A 22862-nucleotide genomic window follows, 5' to 3' on the forward strand; every position below is an offset into this window, starting at 1 on the left:
ATGAGCTCTAACTGAACCGTCTAAAAGATTTAAAATGTTTTCTACTTCTCTAATGTAGTAATTCAATAGTTTCGGATTACCATCGTATCGCGGCATGAATTCCGAGATAAGCTTGAAACTTGAGGCATCACACGTTTCAAACGACATTGTTATTCTTTATACTTAACTTTATAAAATTTAAAAAAACAATAGTTTTAAGTAAAAGTATTTATTTAATTATTTCAAATTAAATAAAAAGAAATTATTAATTATATAATTATTTTAATTAATTGTTATTACTATTATACTAGGACGTAAATCTCTATAGCGATTTTAGCCTTTAAGATATACACCCTAAAAATATAGTGTTTATTTATTTCAACTAATATTAATACCTATTTTATTTTAATAGGAAGTAAATGCCTACAGCGATTTTAGCCTTTAGACAAAAACACCTTTAAAAGTATAATTAAAATATACACGGAAGGAAATATAGCAAAGGAACTTGGAATTGAGAGAGTACTCACCAAAGCGCCTTCTGCATCTCCTCTCCGGGTCTTGTATCTTCTCTAGAAGACTTCACCGATGCCGCCGTTGTAGATTCGTTGTAGAGAAGGTCGCGGTTTTAACGATCAAAATCGTTCAATTGACCGAAGATTTTATTCACTCAATTGCCGCAACAACTACCGACTGCGCCAGTTATGATATGGCGACCGATGAAAGTCTTTTTAAAAAACAATTTTATTTAAATTCACAATATTTATTAATTCAAAATATAAAATGAAATTACAATTATATTAAAAATAAAAGTAACTGTTCTTTGAGATAGTTGATACAAGACTGATTTAAAATATATTTTAATAATTAAATTGTAAAACAATCAAAATGCTGAATCGCTTATTCTATTGTTCCCATGTTCCATCCATTCTTCCTTAGTAAGCTGGATTCTTGTGTTACGGCGTGGTAACTCCCGTGAAAACGTTTTTATAGTAACTCAGTTTAAAAAAAAATATTTAAAATGTCTCCCATGAGCCTAAACTTTATTTGATAGATTTGAAAGTTTCTATTAGAAAGGTGAATTAGTTCCAAAAATAAAATCATTTCGCCCTGAAATTGTGGGTTCGTTCCCGCCTTATGTGTGAATTTAATATTTGACCGTATATGAATATACGTGTATTACAATATAAAAATATGTTTTACAATCGGATATTACTTATAAAACTGTTACCAAATTGCCATAGAAACAAAATAGAATTTTAAAATTATATATATTTAGCGCATACTTAATTTGTATTTAATTTTAATCGTTATAAAATTAGCTATTTAAATGTCATCATATTGTTTTGAATCTACCTTGTGGGCCTTTAAATTGTCGAAATTGAGAATGACAATAACCCGCGCCTTATATTAAATGCTTGTATGTACCCGTATGCGCCATTTTTGGTAGCCAAATGTAAACAAAAATTCGTGTGCTATTAAATTGTTACCTTCTGACTTTCGACTCAAAAAATTCTAACAATAAACGAACCTGACTCCTGTCTTTTGTATGCCAAATTCGTTAATAATTTGGTGAATTGCATTGTATGTACATGTTAGTGGATTATAAGCCAAATTGTAAATAATAATTCATTATTGTTCTCAATTTCAAAAAAGAAAAAAAATTGCTTAAAGATTATTAATTCCAATATTATTTACACAAAGAGAGCTGTTTGTCTAGTTTGGCGTTTCATTATAGTCTTAGTTTAAAAAAAAATATGTTCAAAACAAAATCGTTAAATATAATAGACTTCATTTATATAACCAATTTAATATTCTTACAATCTTGTTTTAAGGTATAAGTCGCAACAAATAGTTAAACAAATGAAGATCCACAAGCGTGCCACTCGAATTCCGTACATATTTATTTCAAAATACGGTTTCAATGTGTGTTAAAATAACAAAATATTAGTAATATTACATATTTTAATAACATTAAGTATACCAAAATAGTGATGTCTGTGCTGTGTGGCTATGGCACTAAAGAATTTAGCCACCCCCTCTCTTCCCGTGGGTGTCGTAAGAGGCGACTAAGGGATAACAATGTTCCACAACGACCTTGGAACTTAAGAAGCCGACCGATGGCGGGATAACCATCCAACTGCTGGCTTTGAAATACACAGGCCGAAGACGGGCAGCAGCGTCTTCGGTGCGACAAAGCCAGTACTGCGGTCACCAACCCGCCTGCCCAGCGTGGTGACTATGGGCAAAACACATGAGTTCACGTTATTTTTGGCGTCAACTTGTGGAGGCCTATGTCCAGCAGTGGACTATATAGGCTGTAATGAGATGTCTAGATGCCCGTGAACAAATCTATCTAATTATTCAACTCACCCTGACGCAATATTTGTACCTATTTGTAAATGTCCAACTTTGAATTTTGTGACAGTGACGTTAATCGTAATCTACACAATATGACGTAAGAAGGCGATAAGTTATACGACTAATTTTAGTACCAAATAAAATACTTCCAAGTTCAGATTATTTTCAATTTCTAACTTTTTGTTACATTTTCCTACTGTTTGTTTAATCCATTGATTACAGCAGAAAATTATTCTTTCATCTACCAAAATTGAAGTAGAAACATCGTCATATGTCTGTTTGGTAAGATAATTAAGCTAAAAGGATGTATATTATTTTTTGTTTTCATTTTTTACAAATATTCGACCTTCGATATATATGTAAATATAGTATACCTATTTCCGTATCGTTTACGAAAGTAATTTGAGTAAAAAATATCGTTGACATGCGTTGTTATATAAAGTAATTCAAATATATTTTAACTTTAGGATCAAATGTTGAAGTATTTTATTCTTGAACAAAAACAAAAAAAAAACATATTCTGGTATCTCGTTTAATATTTGTGAAAAGCTTATTTTTGTTTTTTAAATCACAGATCACTCCTGATATGTGTATAAAATTATTCGATTTTACTATACACTGGCTGTGCCCGCGACTCGTCCGCGTGGATTTTTACAAAAAAGTTATTGTTCAGTTCACAGAGTTATAAAATAAATAGATTTCTAAAATAAAAGTAGCCTAAGTTACTCGTTATTACCTCAGAAATCTTCCAGTGAAAATCCCGTTAACATCGATTTAGCCGTTTTAGAGATTAGCTGAAATAAACAGACAGACAGACAGACAGATGAATTTTGTAAAAAATGTTATTTTGGTATATATACCGTGTTTATGCATTTAATAAAAAGCGGTTATTTTAATATTACAAACAGACTCCAATTTTATTTATTTGTATAGTTTATTTATTGTTCCCGCTTATATATTTTTAATTTAATGTCGGTAGTTTTTATTTATTAGTTACATAATACATATAAAAATTTAAGGTACATGTACGTATAAAAACGTCGTATATACGCATTCATTGTGTTTCCGGCCCCCCCCCATTGAGGAGTGAATCCTAGTAGGTACGTTAGTATCACGCTAGTAATCACCTTAAGTTTTAGAGACTTAAAATAAAACGATAATAAAAAATATGATAAATGTTTGTATATTGAGCCCTGACTTCTGTCAGTCATATCATGTCATGCCATTACTCGTCGTGAAGAGTTTATTTACATACAATTTTTAACACGCAATGTCCTCAACAAAAATAAATATAAAAGAATACTTTATAGTTCTTTAAGCTTATAAAAACTAACATACTCTATAACCTTTATCATAAACTAGCTTCTGCCCGCGACTTCGTCCGCGTGGAATAGGAACAATTCTGTCATACATGATTTATGTGAAACGGCAGCGCACGCAGCGGAAGCTCTCAATAGGAAAAAAACCCGATTTTGAAACATTCTTCATTGATGCTCCGCTTCTATTGGTCTTAGCGTGATGATATATAGCCTATAAGCCTTACCCGCTAAATGGGCTATCTAACACTGAAATAATTATTCAAATCAGACCAGTATTTCCTAAGATTAGCGCGTTCAAACAAACAAACAAACTCTTCAGCTTTTTATTTAAAGATTTGCATTGATTAAAAAGAATGCTACTTACATGTTTTAGGCTAAAATCTCTATAAAGTGTAATATTTACAATTTTAATTGAAGTCTAGGTTAATATAATGGATGGTATTTTTTATACATATTTCAATTAACTGACAGTATAATAAATATTCCAAAAACCTTGTTTTAATATCTTCCGAATAGAATCGTGAAGACTGTTTTAGCTCACAATTTATTCTTACAATTTTGAATGTTACTGTTATTTTAATACAGATAAAATTTCTTTAACACGGTCTAAGAAATTTCTTATGTATTAATCCAAAGTAACACCACACAATTGTAGGTTTTCGTGCCGATTTCCTTTTCGTGTTAATAAGATCGTCTAGGCATTGACCGCGCTCTTATCTGGCAAATCTGTCCCATGAGCCGTTGAATGTAGGTAGCTAACCAGAAATTAGACCTCAAGGAGATCTTTTAGCAAGTTCGTATTCCGTAAAGTTAGATGGAAAGATGGCGTCAGTCTTTCTACTAAAATTTTAGTAATTTAGTTTTGTTTCTACTTTATACTAAACAACTTTGCGATCGCGGCTTCGCCTACGTTGATTCAATGATTTTGGCTGTTCCATTTTTTCCGTTAAAAGAACCCATGTCATTCAGTGAAAATGTAGCATTCTCCTCGTATTTTTTTTTTTTAATTTCATTACTTTACGAATGTCAATTTTTTTTACATATTATTGTAATTAAGTCACGAGAAAACTTCAATACAAAGTTAAAAAAGAAATTTATATCTTTATGCTAGATATAAAATCTCTATAAAATCGTGTATAACGTAGCAGTTATCAGCTAGATCATTAAGGCATATTAACGCTGGAGGGTTACCAGCCAACAGTCTAGGGCGTGATGCAGTAGAAATAAAATCATCAGTCACAATCTTCAGAACGCCTACGATACTATGCTGCTAGGTACCAGATCATGTCTGCGATTTTTTTTGTGTTTTTTTGCGCGTTATCAAAGATTACTCAAAAGTAGTCATCAGATGTCAATTAAATGTCAATATTTGGGACCACATGACACGTAACACCTTTCGATTAAAAAAAAACATCGAAATCTCTTTGCTTTACATTTTTTTTTTCTTTATATCAGGTGTAAATATAATTAACCTATAAATTTATACGTAGTATTGAAAACAGCTTAGAAATTCTTGCCTGATACGTCTCTAGTGGTATGTAAAGGGGTACGTGTGTAAGTAGCAATAGGACCTCTCACAGAATTGAGGATGTAGGCAATGATACTACTTATTTGATTAAGCCTTAATAGAGAGATAGATCGTCCCTAAGCGAAAACAACCCTAAAAATCTAGTTACTGAAATTCACGAGAAACTTTGATGTATGCTAATATTGGTAATGTTCACTGGTGCATGTCTGATTCCGGCAGAATTATTAAGCAACTAGTCCCTAGCGATATCCCCCGCGTTGTAATTCAAATACTATAAGACGTAGTCTGATATTTATGTTACTTCTATAATAGATAACGTAACTTTGCAAAGATAAAACATATTTTAATTGATTCTGTAACTTTATATTTAATCGATAAGAAAATGTCACTTAATAATATTAATAGCTAAATATTACGCTAATAGCTAATAAATAGTACAAATTACGAAGAATACACATTTATAGAAAACATCAGTCATAACGTGACTAAAGATCTTAATTTTCGGACTGACATTTACCTGGTTTTTAGTAATTGTTTCTTCAGAAAGAACACAAAACCTTGATCGTCGTTGATACACCCAATGTCATACCGGGTACCCAGTATTCGAAACGAGTATCCGCGCACAGTTGTAACAAATTGTACTTTTATACGAGTATCTTTTATCTCAAACTTTCTCCACTTCTTAACTACAATTAATATAATTTATGAATGAACCCGAATTATGTACCGCGTGATGCCATCTCTTCACTGTTTCTTTGTAAGAAATATACATAAATTATATATATTATTGTTATTGTTATTACTCTTAAGCAAAATAGAGTAAATTCTTATTATTTATATATTATATTTATATTATTATTATTGACGTCAATAATATAATTAACATATAAATGATTATTCAATTCAAACTACTCGACTTGGTTCCACAAGTATCATCTTTTACGTATTTATCTATTTTGCTCCGTCTCTATCAGTTACAACATGGTTACATTAGCTTAAATAATAACGCAATGAAAAGAACTTATCAAACAAAAGCCAGATTGCTGAATTATCCTGCAACAATAAAACAAATTTGTTAATATTATTTAGAAGAATGGCTTTCTATAATGAAACAACCTTTTTGGGTTTTATCTGTTAGGGAGGATTATTTATACATATTAGGGAGGACCTCCCGTGACCACGGTTGCTGTAAAATATCCGAAAAGTCGGGCATTTAAAAAAACTTAATAAACCACGATAAAATCCAAAAAAAGTTGTTTCATTAAAATGAGTGATATTCGCGTAACATTAGAAAACAATATGAATGGCTTACAGTATAATGCCAAGATACCACAGATGATTTCTCAAATTGACATTTTTCACTTATAAAGGAAAAGACACGAAGGAATAAAACAAATAAACATATTCTAAAAAATCCACACGAGAATATACAATGATATAATAAAATATTTATGCAAACCAAAAAAAAAACGCAAATAAAATTAGTTTTAATAACGCAATTAGAATTTTAAAAAAAGAGATACAAAATAAATAATAGAAAACACAGCTAGATAAACGTTTTTTTCCTTGGAGCTTTTAGTTGATTGAGTAGGTATTAAGTAAACCCGATAGACTCTCGTGAAATAGGCGGTCATTTGAATGCAGGCAATCAATTACAGACCCTTTGGCGTAAGTCCTCTCGACCCTGTCTTCGTCACAGATCTGCGGCCATTATTCAATTTCACGTTACCTTTAGTCTCGACATAGTATGGAATTGTAAGCACAAAAATTAAAGGCTAAACTCCTCGCTCACTGCTGGTTTTTGCTCTAAATTTTCACCTTGTACAAGTGAAATAAGCCAGAGGAAGTACATTTTTAATGGAAGGTTTACTTTTAAATGCAAGAACAAAAATGTAAATTTACAAGTTTTCTATATTTATAAAGTGTAATTGTTGCCATGTGGTCGATGTATTTATATTTAATTACCACATTAATTAGCAACGTGCTTAAAAAGAGGCTCCAGTCGCTAGTAGTCTTGTACAAAATTTTGCTTAGTAAATAAATCATTATAAATTATAAATTGCTATAAATTCGATTATTATAAAAATTAGAGCACAAAAAAATTTTTTTTTTTATAAATTACCTACTTATAATATATATATATATATATATATATATATATATATATATATATATATATATATATATATATATATATATATATAGGTTTAATGTTTATTATTATTAAACATAATTAAAATTACTATAAAGCCACAACATCATTTTAGATTTCCTACAGAGTATTCATTTGTTTTAAGTACGTCAACAGAAATCTTATTATTCAGTAATGATTACCAAATTTTTCCACACAAACAACACGCTTTGTATCAAGTGCAATATGAATATTTTTTATTATGTTGCAACTCAAAAAGTAGAATATCATTCTAGGAGAAAATATTACACACATATAAAACACTAACTGTGCTTCGCGGTTTAACCTGCGTAATTTGTGATTTCGTGGAAACTTCAGGATAAAAGTAGCCTTTGCGCGATTAATTACGTACCAAGATTCACTACAATCATTATTTACAATAGTTTTTGCGTCAAAGAGTAACAAAAATCCATCCATCTTCACAAGCTTCTACATTTATCATATTAAATTTTATTTTATTATTTTTTATTTATTTCTTTATTTGAAAAGCAACAGCGTTACAATTCGTATTATAAAACTTAACATAGTATTAATAATAATAAGGCCAGTAATAGATTTTCCTATCTATACGTCTTAGTACTGTTACAAAAAGGCAGTATTGAGAGCCGATATTAAAATGACTTGAAAAACAAAACAAAATTAAAGTTAATAGGATAGTAAAATAAAAGATACGTGACCCATCACATTAAACATCACAGACTAACAACAAGACGTAGAATATGTACAGTGAGTTCAAACGTATACAAATAGCCATTGTAACATAATTTTTATATATAATTACAAACAGACATTCCAATTTTATTCATTTGTATAGATAATAAAACTTTGTAGTAGTTATATAACAAACACAACAACATACACATGCAGACATATAACTTGTACGTACCTATTACATTTATTTCGCTTATAATAATTGCTTATGAGATTCATAATTTACTCTTTTTTAAATTTTGATTAAACTATTTTTTTATTGAGAGTTTACAAATATATCTATGTCCTTACATATCTCATTAAACAGATGCGGAGGTCTAGACAGAACAGAATTGGCTGAGTAATTGGTACTAAATTTGGTCACATATATAGGAGTGATGTATGTCGGGTACGACGCTTTGGGTGCACAATATGATATTCCTCTTAGAAGCTCGGAACAATCCACGCGGCCATGCACTATGTCATATAGTAAAGAAAGACTAAGTAATTTGCGACGTTCCTCCAGTGTCAGAGGGTTATTAAGGCGGCAATCTTTAGAAAAAGACAGGGAAGGTTATCTCAACTTCGGTAAAGAATGTGTTTGATAAAAAATTTTTGGACCCTTTCTAGACGATCTATGTAAATGCTATATTATGGGGACCAGATAGGACACGCATACTCGAGAACACTTCGAACATACTCGTACGAGATATAAACAGTTACAATCGCATTCATATCATCAAAAGGCCTACATGCGCGCAGATCGAATCCTAGATTTTTTAAAGCTATTTGTTTTTTTTTAAAGCTATTTTAAAAAATAATATTCTTTTACGCGTAGTAATTTGCCCATATCGGAACTCTTTTCAAGGCTAGCGGTATTTGATGTGAGTGCCGTTGTCAAGATCAGATCGCTGGCACGCATTTACACACATAGCACATTGCATTAATACATACAGTGGTTCAACGCCCTTGATGTTTGATACGAGTACAAGCCGAAACCGCATGTCGTACTCCGCAGCACGAAAGAATTGGCACAGTTTTTTTTATAATTTAATTAAAATAAAATATTATTATTTAGTAATTTATTGAAGCTCTTCATAGCAACAAATCCAAAAGGGCATTTCGCGGAGACGAATTCAAATAAAGTTTCTTAGCACTAAGATAATTGTGTTTGTTCGCAAACGAAAAAAAAACGACTTCAATTACACGACAAGTAATACAACGTAAGCAGACAAAAAAAATAGTCAAGTAAATACGCGCTATCAAAGATTACTTAAAAAGAAGTTGTCAGATCTAGATCAAATTTAAATGAGACTACATGATAATTATTAGCTATCAATTAAAGAGAATCATCAAAATCGATAAACCTATTGAAAAGTTATGCGGTTTAATACAACGTAGGTTGACGAAAAAATAGTCAAGTAAATACGTATTATTATATACAACTCTAAAAGTACTCTCAATTAAATTGAAATGGGACCAAATGACGCGAAACACCTTTCAATTAAAATAAAATTCATCGAAATCGGTCGACCCAGTTAAAAGTTCTGATGTAACATACATTTAAAAAAAATACAATCGAATTAAGGACCTCCTCCTTTTTTGGAAGTCGGTTACAAAAAAAGTACGGGATGGTTATGCAGTAGTACGTTACCAGAATAGCTTGTATATTAAGACAAAGTAAAATTTTATAAGTGTTAAGACTTTTTCACGTGGAAAGTGATCTATAACGGCTAGAAAAACCCCCATTTGAAGAATCGTAGGAGTCGGACACCATATATGTAACATACAAATTAAAAAACACTAAACAATTACACACATTATATATGTGTGTGAATGTATAGTGTTGTTTTATTGCAGTGGTTATCCTAAACAGGCTGTAATCAATATGTATCATGCAAGCAACATTGTTCTATAAACTGAACGTCACTGCAGTCGCAAATCAGTTCAGTCGATCAGATTAATACCTTAATTGTATATTTCCTTCTGGTCTACCGTAATAAACTGCAATTGTAATAACTTAATAGACGGCTAGGAAACTACGACAATACAATGTCTCGTGTTTTTTTTTTCATTCGTTATACGTGAAAACAATTATGATTACGTAAAGTATAAATATTTTAATTGCAGCTCAACACAAAATTATATTTTTTATTACAATACAAACTGATACGGCTTACATTGTTTTGTATTATAAAATATAAATCTTTTCCAATTATGGTCATTCCCAATAACTGCTCCTTTAAACATAACACATTTTTTATCCAAATTTAGGCAGCTTTTCTCAAATAATGCCCCTATTATGAATAACATAACAATTGTATACACATAAAATATGTACAAAGGACTGCTACCAGTTCAGCCACTAGGATTTTCAATTCGTGAGGAAAAAAATCTAAAAGTACTCGCTCTATAAAGCGTTTAGAACCCTTTATCTGTCCGTGAAAGCTCAGAAAGCTCCTGTTTATTAAATTCAGTGGGGTAGCGGATAGCTCAGATACCCTTTTTTGTTTACGCATGGGAAATCAGAAACTTACGTACTGTGTGTTAACATATAGAATTCTTTTTATGTGAAAACGAGACCATCCCCATGAGATAATCAAAAAACCTATTCTCGTCAATTTCGAAGTCATGTAATTTTAAAACATATGTAATTTTTAAACTTTTTGCGAAAAAAAAACTAATTTACATTACAATACTACATTATCAGATTTAAATAACTAAAATCGCTCTATAGCGAAAAGATCGCCTTTTGTACATTAACTGTTTTTTTTTTATACTAAGGTCGGCAAAGGTCGGGATGGTAAGTGATTACCGTAGCTTATAGACGCTTGCAACATCAAAAGTATCGCAAACACTTTGCTGACCCTACCCCAATCCCCACCAAGAGCTCTGGTCACCTTGCTCACCAGCCAGGAACACAATACTACTTGAAAGCAATATTATTTAGCTGTGATCTTCTATAAGGTCGAGGTACTTCCCCAGTCGGTCTGCTCCAGACTTTGAGCAGGACATATCCTGCAGTTTGCTATAGTTTTATTATTTTTCTTCTATATTTATGGTAAGAAAAGAATGAATTAAATTTTAAACTTAAAGTAGATGAGTAATGCACAATATACATAAGTTATAAAACAGAGGTATTTTACGATAACTCTATTTAACTGAGCAAAACCTTTAAACTTTGTAAATGTAATAAAAATATCCACATTAAAATCATAAACTCTAATTTTATACCATAAATAAGTTTAATGTCATAAGAAATACTATGAAGAAATAATTAATGTGTTGCTTTAGCATAAAATAATGATTTTATGATAACTGCAAACAATTTTATTTAGAACTTGAAATTAACAAAACAAAAAAAAATTCGTGCTTCACTACTTTTTGTACAAAGACAGATCCCGCAGTAAACGGCTGCAAATCATAGTGATTGCTGGGGTAATTAACAATTGATTTACACGACAAACCGCAGCGGTTAATGGACACAATCACGTGGCAGTGGATAATTATTTGATAGTACTTGTAATGGCTTATTAACACGGGACTAATTATAGTACTATTTTAAAAACCATAATACATCTTTATTATTTAAAAACTGTCTAATTTTAACCCAATTTTTGTTTCTTTTTTTTTAGTATTAAATATTAATTATGGTGTATTCTAAACACTAGAATTAGTTACCGTTAAAATAAGTTTAAAAGTCATTTTTTTAAACAAATAGGGCTATTGTTCATCATCATTACAGCCTATACAGTCCACTGCTGGACATAGGCCTCCACAAGTTTACGCCAAAAATAACGTGAACTCATGTGTTTTGCCCATAGTCACCACGCTGGGCAGGCGGGTTGGTGACCGCAGTACTGGCTTTGTCGCACCGAAGACGCTGCTGCCCGTCTTCGGCCTGTGTATTTCAAAGCCAGCAGTTGGATGGTTATCCCGCCATCGGTCGGCTTCTTAAGTTCCAAGGTGGTTGTGGAACCTTGTTATCCCTTAGTCGCCTCTTACGACACCCACGGGAAGAGAGGGGGTGGCTAAATTCTTTAGTTCCGTAGCCACACAGCTATCAGCAGGCTATTGTTAATTAAGAAAAATTTGCCCGACCTCCGTCTTCAGTGCAGATATATATATTTTTTTTTTAAATAATTGCTCTAACTATTTTTCGCTTCTTAAAGCCTTTCTTTTATATGTATGCTAAATAGGATCACGTTTCTAATGTTTTTAAAAAGCGTGTATTTTATTTATCATATTTTTTTTTAATCAACAAAAGGCAAGCCATTATAAAACTACTTTTAATCTTAAACTTACTGATTTTGCAGGTTACTTACTAATGTTAGAACAAAACATATTTTACAGACAAAAAAATCAACCAACTGAATGTTTTCATACATTTAATTTCATTTTGATACTTTAGTTGCTGACGTTTCGAACCAATTTCATGAAAAAAAATACCTGTATTCTAAGCTTTACAATAAATATAAAGGTAAAAAATACACATAAAAATTTATGATAAAAGCTTACGTGAATAAAAATTGGTTTATGTTAAAAAAATCAATAAGCCGATTGAGTCATCAAACACAAAGCCTTCATAAAAATAAAATTTAATGCCTCAATTTGTTCTAAATGGTAGGTATGCTGACCGAAGGTTACTCGGTATAGAATGGATCGTAAACATTTTACTCTTTTGTATAAATAAACACTTATTTTGAAACATTTGTTACGATATTCTATAAACCTGAAATAAACGGCTTTAATAATATAAAAACTATTACTAGGGCTTGACCAATACTTTTGATAGTCGATAAACAGTTGTATCGATAATTGATTTAAAAATATAACGGACAAAACTCAGATTAACTGCATCAAATATAAATCAGTAATTATAACTTATAACACCTTACTACGTAATAAAATTAAATATTTTAATGCAGCATGTTAACGAATGCCTGTCAGTTAGTGGCTATACCTAGTAATTAGAATTATAAATTTAAATAAATTGACGTCAACATTCCTTAACCAGTTAGAAATGACACATCGTTTTTTAATTATTCGATTGCTATCGATTAATTGTAATGGAATAACGATTTTATCGCAGTTTTTTCTTATATTTACTTACAAGCGGATTAATTCTTAACTTGTATCAATTTCGCTTATTTTAATTAATGTTTGATAAAAAATGATAGATATCTAAAGAAACATATTGATTTAAACATGGTTTAATCAACAATACTGTTACGTGTTAGGGTTCGAAGGATTTGGAGAGAAAGACCTGCTGACTCTTTTCAAGACTTTATTCACTAGCACTAGGTCCAACACAAAGCACTAGGTTCAAACACTAAGCACTAACGATGTCCTAAGTCGTAGCCAATGTCGTAGGTTTCGCTGGTACCACTCTTGATCACTAGTTTTCACTCTTGAAGTCGCCTCGAAGATCGCTCAAACTGAACTGTGTTCGCTCGCCTAAGCTCGCGGCTATTTATATCGGCCGAGACGAGGCCCAGACCATTCTGGAAAGTTCGCGCATGTACCCGGTTTTCGAGACTATACTTCTATATAGTTCCACAGTTGTTCCTCTAACGCCATCTAGTATTGAGTAGAGACTTTCATGCGGTCTCTGTCTTTGCGTGGTTTCAATGGTTGCCGCTAGATGGCGCTAGTTTCTTTGTGTGTCCTTAACAATACATTCGTCAAAGGTCAAGCTTACTAAACACGGAAGTAGACTATTACCATGTTTACTTTAACCTTAAGATATGTGTACATCCAATTAGTTGATAATTCCTCGAAGAGCTTATATTTCGACCATTGACATAAGCAAGTAGGTATAGCTAACATATAAAAAAGATTTTCGAAATTATGGTATTTTGTAAGTATTACAGTAATTGTAATTACATATCAAGGTCAGCCGTAGATATAATATACTAAAATATTTTCTTATAATTAGTAGAAAAGAGTAAAATCGAGTAGAATATAACAGAGTAGAATAGAACGGAATAGCGTAGAGTTATAAAATACATAATTTTTTATAACAAAAGTAGCTTAAGTTACTCCTTATTCCATCAGCTGTGATGACCCATCAACGAATTACGAAGAATATAAGAACGATTGCACGCAATTGGATAATTTATTTTGTTCGTTATTTCCAGGAAGTAAAAAACGATAGTAAAGCCTTAATATCAATGCGATAAACCTAGCACTTCGTTATAATTTTCTAGATCAGTAAGTATTAACTAAAGTAAAAAAAATGCTAAATTATAGTTTTTTTATGTTCAGCCCCTACATAATTGAAATAACAGTATAAACAATTTCATTACTTTGTTTCCTTATTGCTGTGTGATTGTTTACAACATTATCGTCATCATCAGTGTTATTGCAAGTTATACAATAAATGTATTTAAATGTAAAATAATAAAATGAATCAGTTATACACACATAAATGTTGACATATTAAACAAAACTAGTGGTCGCCCATTGGTCGAAATTCAACCATAATTAATCTAAATTTTGAACATTAAACAAAAGAATATAATTATATGCATGTGTGTTGTTACATGGTAGTGTGTGTAATGTTTTTTTTAAATCTATTTAATGTATTCTTCTCTATATAAACTACCCGAAATTTAATACTCTTCCGTCAGCGCGATTATCGTAAAAAAGGGGTACAAAGTTTTTGCTTCACGCATCAATTTATAGATCATTAGTTACACGGAAGCGAATAGACCATGTTTCTGTTTTTTTTTTTTGTTTTTTGTTGTTATTACCAACGTCTATTTGAAAATAGCGGACCTTCGCATCGTACGACTTGTAAGACTTTTTTTTATGTCAATAGGTCGGCAAACAAGCGTACGGCTCACCTGATGGTAAGCGATTACCGTAGCTTATAGACGCCTGCAACACCAGAAGCATCGCAAGCGCGTTGCCGACCCAATCCCCAATCCCCCCACGAGACTAAATAGCTTTGAATCTCAAATGTTAAAAATTAAAAAAATGACACTTTTGAACTTTATGAAATAATAGCCGAGAAATATAAACACAGTTTTGTTTGCTCGCAAACGAAAAAAACAGACTTCAATTACATCGACAAGTAATACAACCTAGGTACACGAAATAATAGTCAATTAAATTAGCGTTATCAAAATTACTCAGGAAGTAGTCATCAAATTTCATCAAATTTGAATCAGACTACTAAACAAGCATCAGCTTTTGATTACAGCAAGAATCATAAAAATCGGTATACCCAGTGAAAAGTTATGCGGTATAATACAACGTAAGTCAGCGAAAAAATGATCGAGTAAATACGCATTATTTGATATAGCTCGAAAAGTACTTGTCAGATTCAATTAAATTGAATTGGAATCCCATGACACGCACCACCTTTCGATTAAAAAAAATCATCGAAATCAGTCCACCCATTCAAAAGTTTTGACGACATACATAAAAATAAAAAAATACGATCGAATTGAGAACCTTCTTCATTTTTGAAAGTTAGAAGAAAGAAGATTCAGTTTCTTTAGAAGAAAATTCAGTTTTACATCTGACAATTTTATACTTATAAGACATACACGTGTGAAAAACGCAATAAAACAGATTTGATATAAGCTGGAGTTTGTCTCCTTCAGAAATTAATGGATTTTTATAATTATACATGCTACAGCAAAATTGTTATAACTACTTAAAATAATTCGAAAAAATAAAGCTGTTGGTTTTCACGAAAATCACATATTTATTAATTTAAAATAAAAACTTCAATTATGAAATACTTATATTATACTGTTTGGTCTCTAGAAGTTACTCATTTGTCGTTGGTTCGTGTCATTTGCGTAAAAAAAGTCTAGCTAATAAATGACGAAAGAAGTTTTCGGAGTTATTTCATACCAGCATGTAAGCGGCTTTTTGTTAGAGTATCTGTCTATTTTTAACTGACGTATATGTGTTGTTTACAGAGGAACGTCGTATCTTACACAACGTGTCTGGCGAGTTTCGATCTGGCGAACTTACATGCATCTTGGGACCATCGGGCGCTGGCAAGTCTACCTTGCTGAATATACTTGCTGGATATACGTAAGTCTATAACAAAAATTAAAACAACAACAATAAAATAATGAATTTGACAAGAAACAGTATGAAGTTATTTAGTCTCGTTAGTAGTAAGATTTGGGTTAATAAGTTACTAAAGTTACTAAAGATAAAGCTAGAGTTAGACAGCTGAATTGAATAAATAAAGCCTTAGCTTGCTCTAATTCTTGCTAATTAAAATATGTATCCGGCTTCAATTATACCGGAAATGAGAATATTTACAGGAAATAATCAAAAATCTACCTTTTGCCGGTATACAACAAAGTCACGCTAATATTAAAATTTCAAAGAAGCTAACTGAACTACAAAACACTTTTACATCATAAAATATTATAACAGAGAAGAATTTGATTTTCTTTTTTATAGAGAAAAAAATGCCTTAGGACAGTAAAGACAATGGTCTAATATTGCAGTTACTAAAAAAGTTGCTCTGTTTCCAGTTCGAACGGGGTCAATGGCCGGATTACCGTCAACGGCCACGCGAGAGACATGAGAGTGTTCAAGAAACTCAGCAGTTACATCATGCAAGATGACCTTCTGCAACCCCAGCTCACAGTTAGCGAGTCTATGATGATAGCCGCCGATCTTAAACTTGGCAAAGAACTGGGCAAAGCAGAGAAAGATCTTATTGTGAGTTAATTACAATTTATTTATCTTTTTAACTTATAATTGTCTTATGTCTATCAAGTTTATTATATGGTTCTACAAAATAGCTCCGTTTGACAATACGTCTCACACAAACGTCACAATACGTCGTCACAAAAGTGAGGTACATATATATCTCAAATACGATAACACTGATCTAAATTATATCGCAAGTTAATTGATAAAAAAAAAACAAATTAGGTATATAGATGCCTTCAGAACTAAACCAAATTAATGAAACATGATAAACCCATTTACGACTCGACTATAAACATCGTTATTGTCAACTAATACAAATAACTTGCATTAATGTAGTAATTAGTTCATTGGATATTTTGGAACATGGAAAAGACGAAAATTATGTCGAACGTCCATGTCGCACCCGCTCCAGTTCCAGTGTTCTCGAAGTTGTTGACCATTACATATCCGCAATGCTTGAAGACAAAAGTCTTCGAGCAATACGTCCTGCCTGTGTTAACATACGGAGCCGAGACGTGGACACTGACGAAGGGACTGGTCCACAAATTTAAAGTCGCTCAACGTGCAATGGAACGGGCTATGCTTGGGGTTTCTCTCAAAGATAAGATTAGAAATGAGATTATCCGCGAGAGAACGAAAGTAACTGATATAGCCCACAGAATTAGCAAGTTGAAGTGGCAGTGGGCTGGTCATCTGTGTCGCAGGACCGATGGCCGTTGGAGTAGACGGGTTCTGGAGTGGAGACCGCGTCTTGACAAACGCAGTGTGGGACGTCCTCCGGCCCGTTGGACCGTCGTTCTACGTAAGATTGCCGGTGTAGGCTGGATGAAGATTGCGGAAAACCGGGATGTCTGGCGCGAACTTGGGGAGGCCTATGTTCAGCAGTGGACTGCCATAGGCTGAAGTGATGATGATGAGTGATGAAATATACCTAGGACAGTCAATTCAGTTAGGTAAGTTCAACTTCGAGAACGAGATCTCTCGTCGAACTAACTCGGATGGGCAGCATTCAGGAACCTACGAAAAATATTTGCATTTAATATACCGCAGTGTCTGAAGACGAAAGTCTTCAACCAATGTGTGTTGCCAGTGATGACATATGTATCCGAAACATGGGCCTAATAAGAAACGCTCAAAGTCGCTCAGCGGGCGATGGAGATGGCAATGCTCGGTATTTCCCTGCGTGATAGAGTAAGAAATCAGAAGATCCGTAGGAAAACCAGGGTAACCGACATTTCTTGAAGGGTCGCACAGCTGAAATAGCAATGGGCAGGGCACGTCATAACTCGAAGGACCGATGGCCGATGGGGCGGAAAGGTTCTCGAGTAGCGACCACGTACCGGATGCCGCAGCGTTGGCAGGCCCCCCACGAAGTGGATCAACGATCTGGTAAGGTCGCGGGAAGCCGCTGGATGCGTGCTGCGCAGGACCGATCTTCGTGGAAAGCATTAGGGGAGGCTTATGCTCAGCAGAAGCCTCCGTGAGCTGATATGATGATACAATTTTTAATAATGCATTTACTATAATAATATTTACATTTAAATACCTTTGCACATTAGTATCCTACTAGTTGTACTTCCCTGTTTCACGCGCGTATTTTTCGATCCTATTATCAATACACTTGTACGTGTTATTGTACATCTCTAGCTGCCTACATACAAAGTTTCATCAAAATCACTACATTAAAATTCTTTTGTGAGAAAAAGTAAAAAACATCCATTCGTCCATTCTCACATACTTTCGCGATTATAATTCGCGATTTCGTAGGGCTTAAATAACTACACATATATAGATAATTCTAAAAGGGCAATAACGTAGGAAACCACAATTTCGTAACTCACGGTCACGTACATGTACATGTCAGTTAAGTACTAACAAAGTATTTGAAGGGAACTGTTTTCAAGTGTTGAGAAAGATACTTAATTCTTAACGAAACACCTGTCTGTTTGTCTTACTTAGAATTACGTTTAGTAAAATGTCTTTAACGCATTAAACACGAAGCATTCGCATTTAAGTGATTTTTTTAACCGAAAACGAAACTGAGTGAGAATTTTAATGTAATACCTCTTTTTAATGAGTAAAAATTGTTATACTTAGAGGAGATAAGGGCGCCTTTTGTACTTATTTATGTTAGTATGTTTTATTTTTATAATATTGCTCACTCTTGGTGTGCAATAAAGAGTATTTATTATTATTATTATTTCCTATACCTTTTTTTATACCTTGTCCAACCGTTTATTTTCTTTTTGACAGCTCACGCCTATAAATTGCAGTTTTTTTCGTAATAATGTTAGTACTACAGTATTCATACATACAGTAATGAGATACTTTATTAACGGGTAGTGATTATTAGTAAAGTAATCTGTGAATAACAAACAACCACAGTCTATCAAACAGTTATTGAAATAAAATACATCGTTCATATGATAAAAATAATTTTACGTCATGTAATTATGGTTTCTATAAATTTAATGAAAAAAGGAAATAAAAATAGTATATATGACTCCAAGGTTGATTATTTGCAAGGAATTAAGTCGAAATTTTTGAATATAAATGACATAATTATAATATTGAAATAATTTTACGTCATGTAATTATGGTTTCTATAAATTTAATGAAAAAAGGAAATAAAAATACTATATATGACTCCAAGGTTGATTATTTGCAAGGAATTAAGTCGAAATTTTTGAATATAAATGACATAATTATAATATTGAAATATTGAAATAATTTTACGTAACGTAATTATTGTTTCTATAAATTTAATGAAAAAAGGAAATAAAAATAGTATCTATGACTCCAAGGTTGATTATTTGCAAGGAATTGAGTCGAAATTTTTAAATTTGGTTTCAAACCAAGGGTAAAGAACAATAACTCTGTTCATTCATTTATTTAGTTTTTGACGGCAATCTTAAATGTAACTATGCACTGTGAATTTAACTTTAAAACGCGTGGTTAATAAAGTCTAGATCAAGTTTATATCAAGAGTTATGAGCAAATATACTTAAAAAATCACATACCTACCTACTTATTTATTTAACAAACTAGATACGTAATTAGGTACACAAATGAAACAAGTAAAATTATTAAATAAACTAACAAAACAACTAATAAACGAATAAATAATTAATATTTTTAAACTAAAAATATTTCATTAAATCGAATGAAAATTCTTCTTAAACAAAATCGATTATTATTTCAAATCGAATTGGTAACGTGTGAGAAAGTCACTAATTTTCAAATTTTCTTGAACTGTCAAAAAGAACGGAGTATAATTGCCAACTTATCATCAAGAGATGATAATTCTGTCTGTGTAACTAAACGCACTTTTTAACCGACTTCCAAAAAAGGAGCTGGTTCTCAATTCGACTGTATTTTTTTTTTGTGTGTTACTTCAGAACTTTTGAGTGGGTGGACCGATTTCGACAATTTTTTTTTAATCGAAAAGTTGTGTGTGTCTTTTGGTCCCAATTAAATTTATTTGAGTTCTAACAACCACATTTCGAGTTATATCTAATAATGCGTTTTTACTTGACTATTTTTTCGTCGACCTACGTTGTATTACTTGTCGATGTATTTGAAGTCGGTTTTTTTTTTTCGTTTGCGAGCAAATACAATTATTTAAAGTCGGCTTCTGAGCATACTATACGTATAATACAAATACAAATATAAATTAGACAAAATATAAGATATATAAAATACATTTTTTATTTCTTTGCCGTTTTTATTTTAATTTTAATTTTATCGAATTTCAATATTTCTTTTATTTAAAAATAAATGTGTTACAAACGATGACACTATCAACTAACAGTTATAGGTTGAATTGTTTTTTTTTTTATTATACTTTATCAGGAGGAGGTAAAACTAACCCTAACAGTCCGTTTCAACTTAGTTATTACAAGTTTTGGATTCATCGTGACAAAGGATTTGGATGGAATGCGCGAGTAAAAAGGAAAAACGTATCACAGTTTTTTATCTGTTTGATACCTGTCTGTTTGATATATTATAGGCTCAAACATGTTCCAAAACTGGACATGTTGATTAGTTTATATTCATAACTAAGGTAAAGTTTACTACACTTTTGAGAAGCATAATTATTTGAGTAAAAAATCATACTATAGACTATAAAAACATTAATTTATTTGGCCAAAATCATACTATAAAAACATTAATTTATTTGTCCTTACGAATACACTTTGCAAAGTAAATAGTTTGCCTAAGTATAATTTAAGTAATATAAGATAATTATACTCTTGTTTACGTATTTGTATTACGTACGTTAGCGTACTACGATGTAGTGAATAGAGAAAAATATTTTGGTGACCACTCTACTTGTAGCGTATGGAATATCCTAGTCGAGGTCGTCACGACCGAGCAATTTCAGGTCATGGCACTTTTGAGAAGCAAAAGATAATTAGGAAAATTTTCTTATTGTTGTAAACAGAATGAATATACGTAATAAAAATATTTTTAACTATTTTTCTTTATGTATATAGTACGTTACTTACGTTATTATGTTATGCTTACATAAAACTCAAAAATAAATAGTCAAATGAAATATAACAATCGCTCTGATGTACCTAGAGGCGCGTATAGGCATCTACAGTTAAGGCTCGTGGTGGATGGGGTATTTGTACAAATACCTATTTCCGGTCTGCTTTTCTTACCTTGCAGTTTTTTTTTCAATCCTTTTCGAAGAACATGTATAGTTGTCGGTCTCCAATATATTTATATAGACTGCTATTACTGGATACCAATCCTTACTCATAGTATGGAACATACCTCTTAGGGGGAATTAAGCTCGGACTCTTACGTCACACGTTAAGGGGGTAGGACATCGATGAAGTGTAACATTATGTGACAAAAGGATAAGAAAGGGTCCAAAATTTTGTAATATCATACTTCAAAATAGAATAAATCTAATTGTTAGAATGAAAACATTGTATTTAAACTACACACTTATTAGCGATTAATTACTTAAGATATTAAAGTTTTAATTGTTTTGTTTGCGAATTGACACTCGCTGTACTAGTTTATAAATTTTCATAGTCTACTCGAAATTCAAAAATGTAAATCAAAAATAAACTTTATTCAAATAGCCCTAAGGGCACCTTTGAATCGTCGTTTTACTAATTAAAATTTTATAGTGATTACTATTTTTGAATGAAGAATCCGCGAGAAATCCTGCAGTTACTCCTTTGAAAATAATATATAAACTGTGTTTTAGTACAAAACTAGTAATATCTTACATGAAATACAGCGTCACTAAGTCCACACATCTTTATCTACTATGAAATTTTCCTTATTACATATGGTTGATGTTGATTTCATTAAAATAAAATTGTAAATGTAAATAAAATGAAAATAATATCGAAACTAATCAGTTTAGCCTATTGCAGTCCACTGCTGGACATAGGCCTCCTCAAGTTCGTGCCAGACATCCCGGTTTTCCGCAATTCTCATCCAGCCTACACCGGAAATCTTACGTAGATCGTCGGGCCAACGGGCCGGAGGACGTCCCACAATGCGTTTGCCAAGACGTTGCCAGTGTCGAAACTAATGTTTTAATTTACTAAGTAATACTTTATGTGTAAAATTAGAAAATATGAAACATCACACTAGCTAGGGTCTGGTCTCATAAATGTGATCTTCTGTGACAAGCACGGGGGAGGAGTTAAAAAATCGTAAAGTTTGTATGGCGAAATTTATAGCTTCCTGATATGAAACTGGAAATCTTGAACGGCCTTTGACCCCTAATTATAATACCTCATCTTTTTTCTTCAATGTCACTTCAACGTAATAACATTCTATCCCAGTAAAATAAAAATATGCCTAGTTTATCGATTCATAAATGTCACCAAATTATACAACAACATTAAAACAGCTAAATAAATAATTTGTTTTGAAATTATTTTTATCATTTAATACTCGTGATATCTTAATAACGAAGACTTATATTTTTCTACTCATATTTTTTGTTTGAAAAAATATATTCTATAATATCAAACAGATATGATTTCAATTATAATAAGCACCTTTAGGGTTTCCAATGAAAAGTCAAAACAAACCGTCAATAGAGAACAAACAATTTAAGCAAAATTGT

At 31.9% G+C, this 22862-nt stretch overlaps 1 protein-coding gene across 1 annotated transcript in view; it reads left to right on the top strand.

Moving 5' to 3' along the window:
• The window catches only part of LOC123655987 (ATP-binding cassette sub-family G member 1-like), a 94255-nt gene that overhangs the window by 49891 nt on the left and 21502 nt on the right, over positions 1–22862 (top strand). The window contains exons 2-3 of the mRNA XM_045591712.1: positions 16003–16120; positions 16576–16765. Coding sequence (XP_045447668.1) covers positions 16003–16120; positions 16576–16765 — 308 coding nt within the window. The remainder of the gene's footprint in view (positions 1–16002; positions 16121–16575; positions 16766–22862) is intronic.

This window comes from Melitaea cinxia, chromosome 8, assembly GCF_905220565.1.
Source record: "Melitaea cinxia chromosome 8, ilMelCinx1.1, whole genome shotgun sequence".
Taxonomy (NCBI): Eukaryota; Metazoa; Arthropoda; class Insecta; order Lepidoptera; family Nymphalidae; genus Melitaea; species Melitaea cinxia.